The sequence below is a fragment of the Haliotis rubra genome, unplaced genomic scaffold (assembly GCF_003918875.1).
Source record: "Haliotis rubra isolate DU_JTF1 unplaced genomic scaffold, ASM391887v1 Scf605, whole genome shotgun sequence".
In the NCBI taxonomy this organism is placed as follows: domain Eukaryota; kingdom Metazoa; phylum Mollusca; class Gastropoda; order Lepetellida; family Haliotidae; genus Haliotis; species Haliotis rubra.
Window position 1 is genome coordinate 366,073 of NW_025767308.1, and position 5,623 is coordinate 371,695.

Consider the following 5,623-nt stretch of genomic DNA (forward strand, 5'->3'; position numbering starts at 1 on the left):
TTTTAATGATGGAAAGATACATGTAAATAATATTCATAATGACAATAAATAATAAACATCATCATAGTCATGTCAAACATTATACATTCGCTTTTTTTCAGACTAAACACCAGCAAGCCATCCACCCAGTCGACTGCTTCAGTTCAGGTATTGTTACCCAATGACCAAGCAGAAAACAAGTCCACTGACTTCCTGATCAACACATCTACACAGACTGATGAAACATGTATGTATATATGGAGATTCTGTGTTCATTTATTCCTCGGTGGTTGCATTCTTTAGGTAGGATACCGCATGATCTCTGTAAAACATGGCTAGTTTCATTAACATTGACTGCATGAAAGCAATATCTGAGTTATTCTCTCCACATGCATGTCCAGTTGAGTGAACACAATAAATTCACAAAACCTGCACCCAGTAACCATCAACTGACCTTGTACTTGTGCGTAGTGATGGTGAGATCTTTTCAAAGAAGTTACACCATTTTCCTTTTTAAGGAAAAAGTCTAAAGCTTCACAAGCATTGTCAATGGTCATGTTGCGTGCTGAGTAGGGACATTTGATCTCAACAATCCCACTTTCACCATTGTCACAAATCTTGCCATCAGGTGTTGCTCCCAAAAATGAAAACTCATTGTTTACAACAAACCCACATTCATGAAAATGTCTGTCTGGATATTTCTGATGGTACCTTGCCTTAGCATCTTTTTCATGTTTCTTCCCATATTCTAGTGATTGTGCTTTTATATTTCTTCTAGTGAAAATAGAGTTCAAGAAGCCATGATTTGGTCTTTTTTTTCTGGACAAAACCTTTCCAAAACTTGATGCAGTTAGACGTTTCCTGCGTTCATCAAACCAGAGTTCATTTGACTGACTCTGTGTTTTCATTTCAAGAGAATTGGGATCCTTACAGATTGTATCTTCATCATTTAGATGAGCAAATTCCTGGGTAAGCTTCACTGGTGGTGGCAAGATAACACTGGTGTTCCCACATATGTGTGTAGTTGGTGTTGCATTCTTGATGTGTTTGATCTGAAATTATAAATAAATCATTCAAATATCTTGTCGTTTCAGGGATATCAGCAATGGACGTACTAGCTCTGGCAGCAGAGAAACATGATTTGGAGCAACAATTACAAGACAAGTCAAGAGAAATAAGAGAGTTGAACATCAAAGTGGCATCACATGAGAAGACAATTCAGGAATTACAGAGAGAGCTTCAACAATCATCATTATTTTCCATAGATGTTGTGATCACCAGGGGTAAAAAAATCAAAAACTTATTCAAACACTATACAGGTGTTACATATGTGAGATTTCTCACACTACTAACATTTCTGCTACCCCAAGGAGAGGACATTGATTATTCATCAGGGAGAAAAGACATCAAGAGACTTAAACCTCTGGATGCATTATTGCTTACTCTCTGTCGGTTAAGGCATGGGTTTGGACTTAAAGACATTGCAGTTCGCTTTGGACTAAGTCCTCAGTCAGCAGGTATCATTTTCAACACATGGCTTGATCTGTTATATTTCAAGCTAGGGCAGATTCCAATATGGCCACATAGGGATGATATAATACAACATATGCCTGTAAAATACCGTAGAGACTATCCAACAACATTAATTATCATTGATGGGACAGAAGTCAAAACACAGACCCCATGTGCTGTAAGTTTGCAAAGTCAAGTCTACAGTGATTACAAGTCCTCTTCTACTCTTAAGGGTTTGATTGGATGTGATCCAAATGGAAGCTTAATGTTTGTTTCAGAACTATTTACTGGTTCAATATCTGATAAAGCAATCACTGAACAGTCTGGGTTTTATGATGTCATTAAGTCAATGAAAGAAATTGGACACATTAATGAAGGTGATGGCATCATGGTTGACAAGGTTTTTCTATCAAGAATGAAGTTGAAAAACTAGGTTTGAAACTGAATATACCTCCAAAAGGAAAGACAGGAAAACAATTCAACATGGGAGAAAATTCATGTACAGAAAAAGTGGCAAAGCACAGAGTTCACATTGAGAGACTTATTAACAAGGTGAAACAATATAAATTATTGTCAAATTGTGTTCCAACATCTCTATTCTCAAGGATAAACAAGATTTGGTCTGTTTGTTGCCACCTGACATTATTTCAGGATGTTTTTGTTAAGTAATGGTGCATATCTAAGTTGTTCAATGAGGCCAAGCTACTACTGGATACAGCAACTCGTAATAAAACAAACTTTCAAACACTTCTGAAATGTTTTAAGTTAGTTGCACCTCTTTGACATAGATATGTAAATATATACCTGATAAGATAGTGCAGATCCAATTGGCACATCTCCCATAGGAGTTTGCACCGAAGGCAAATCATGTTGTGCTGTTCTATGCAGGAGTGGTGTGCCCTGTAGAGTTTGAAGACTTGCCATATCAACCCTTGGTAGCCTGAAATACACAGATATACATACAGATCATATACGAAAAATCATCTTACAGTTGTGTTTGTAACATGAATTCACATCATTAAAAATGCAGATTTTCTATCATGAATAGAGAATTCCTTCATTCTGTTACATAAGGGCAGTTATCATTCTTAACTTGTAATCAAGTAAAAATGTACATATGTTTCATGGATATCTTGAATTATCAATTTGAGCAAAATGTCTGATGAAATAAGAATAAAACTATACTTGTAATTCATGTTGGTGTGGCATTGTATTGGCTTCCGCTTGCGTTGCTCAGTTGGTCTAGCAACCACAACCTGGCTGATAGGCACTGGCAAGATTTTGTCTCCCCTTGGCTTGTTCCATTGTTGTGGCATGGATGTGGAACTCAAATCAGATGGAATTTCTTTGAAGTTGTGGAGCTTGAATCCCTGCAATGTCTTGATCAGACCTATTATATGGGAACACTTCCCACTTAATCTGAAAGAGAAATAGCAAAGATCAAATTTATTTAGCAGATTATGAGTAGATTTTATGGTTTACTTGATACTCAGTAGACTGGTTCAAATAAATAAGGCCTTGACCATACAAATGTTCTAACCTAATATTTAAGATTTTCTTCAAGCATGGATTTATTGGGAAAATGCTGGACCAAAAAATTGTGGTATATTTGCATTAATTCACTTTGAGAATTTTATTATTAGAAATGACTAAAACTTCATAAACAACATTTGATTTAGGGCCTCTCACAATTATATAATTAAAACCAAACGGTATTTTGACATTGACAAGTGTGGCCTCTACGTTCTAGACCCTTTCAAGATTGGCTGTACTATGCATCACAATAAATTAAAATCGTACGCACACATTTTCGTAACAGGTATAAAATCATCTGCGAAAATAGCAACTTACCCAGCTTTACAAGAGCAATAAGCATATTTGATTCGGTCGACATCAAGGTCAAGTGACAGTCGATGAGGCGAGTTGTTTTTCCTGAGTGATGGCCAACACTTGGCGGATACGGTCGGGAACTGAAGTGTCACCTCATGAATGTAGCCTTGCTGGTAATAATTAAGTCCCCTTTGCATGCTCTTAGTCGATATTTGATCAGCAATCGGTAAAAAGGACACAGAAAAGTTTTCAGGAATGCATGCGAGACAATTGCTTTGCTCGGCGGCGGCCATTTTGTTAGAAAGCTTGGGGTGCCTCGCGACAGTATCCAAGGGGGCGGGGCTTAGCGAAGATGCGCGGATCCATGAATTGCGAAGCTGCCAGTCAAAATCACAACACTTTTCAAATAAACCCAAAACACCAGGTGTGTACTTTTTTTTTTGTACGTCAGTTTATTTCTTTCGAAGGTGAACGTAAAAGAGACAGACGTACACAGAAGTGATTTTACTTTCTAGATTAATGTTGCATATTTGACAAATTCGTTTCGTTTTTTCAGGGACAGTTTTCTTCCTTCATTTATAGATAGGTCTGATAAATCAAGTCGATATTTAACCAAGTGTTTCCTTACAAAGAATTTCTTTGATATTCAGTGTCAGTTATACTGTATGCTTTTTTTGCAATTTAAGTTGATTATATATACATGTGCATACGGAAAACGAATGTTTGTCAGTCCAACCAGTTCTCAATAACTGCAGATAGATACAAACATTGGTGATAAGGTCCGTATCAATTTATTTGTTTGTTTGCTGTTTCGCACTCAGCAATATTCCAGCTATATTGCGACGGTCTGTAAATAATCGGGACTGGACCAGACCGTCTAGTGACCAAACAATGAGCATCTGTACACACAATTGGGATACAATGACGAGTCAACCAAGTCAGCGAGCCTGTCCACCCGATCCCGTTAGACTCCTCTTCAGCATGGGTTGCTGAAGACCAATTCTAACCCGGATCTTCACGGGTTACTGAACTCAGCTTGTAATTCATGTATTCCCAGGATGATCTTATCTTGATTATTTACATCAGTTATTTATTCAGTATTGTTCAGGGCGGCAATGGTCAATGGCACTTTGTAGCTGTAAAAGCGCCGAATGCGACTTGAAACAACCTTCACCCGTCTTAAACATTTTCTTTTAGCGGTGGCCGAGTTTCGTCTCATATATACATTGTCACATTATTTCAAAATTTAATAAAAACGTACCCAAAATATCTTTTGAGTTCTTTTGGACATGTATGTTTGAAATGGTTTTGAGAAAATATATTTCAAAGAAATAAGTCGTCCCCTAGGAATGCAGTTTCCATAGTTTATCGTTTGTCGAACAATCACAGGAACACACAACCTTAAATGTCAAGCTGGAATAGAAAAAAAATATCGTGATATTCTTTGTAGTAAGGTAAACCCACAGACGGGGAGCAGGTGATGTGTATTTGTTTCTGGAATGTTTGTACGTGACAAGACACCATGGGAAATTCAACCTCTTTCCCATATTACAAGTAACATCTGGAGATTACGGGTAAAAAATCTGCAGCTGCAGCTGCTTTGTCCTATTCGTGTCGGGACTAACGAGATCGGTTGGTCAGGCTTGCTGACTTTATTGATGCATGCCATTAGATCCCAGTTTCGTAGGTAGATGATCATGGCCTCAATAACTGGATTGTCTGGTCGAGACACGATTATATACAGATCGCCGTATAGCTGGAAACATACACAAGAACATCCGGGCATGATGACACATTTAGCTGAGATAGCAAAGATTACCTAAACAATCGTTCTCACCTACGATGATCATCGTTGGTCCCCAGCTACATGTGTTGATTGTAAAAGGAGACCAGTGTCCAGATCTGATGGTCAGGCTCGGTGACTTGGTCTATTTCAATAACTGAGTAATTATTCAACTGACCAGATTATTCCTGGCCGCCGAAATACGTGTTTTGTTTGTTGCTTAACGCCACACTCAGAAATGTTCCAGCTATATGTCAGCGGTCTGTAAATAACCGAGTCTGGATCAGACAATCCAGTGATCAGCAGCATAGTCATCGATCTACGCAATTGGGATACGATGACATGTGTCAAATAAGTCAGCGAGCCTGATCACCCGATAACGTTAGTCACCTCACACGACAAGCATCGGTTGCTGAAGACCATTTCTAACACGGATCTTCACGGGTTTATAGCTGGAATATTTATCAACAAACAAACAAACAAGCAAAACTATTCTTGGGATGATGATACATCTGAAAT

General features: G+C 38.1%; 1 protein-coding gene across 1 annotated transcript; it reads right to left on the minus strand.

The window, feature by feature from the left end:
- Positions 1–350: 350 nt before the first annotated feature.
- LOC124255669 lies at positions 351–3,621 on the minus strand (the record flags this gene model as incomplete). Its single annotated transcript, XM_046689566.1, has 4 exons — positions 3,343–3,621; positions 2,677–2,910; positions 2,296–2,431; positions 351–1,031 (listed from the first exon to the last, which is right to left on the minus strand). Coding segments are annotated over exons 1-4 (1,323 nt in total), but the record flags the coding sequence as incomplete, so codon positions are not given.
- Between the last annotated feature and the right edge of the window lie 2,002 nt (positions 3,622–5,623).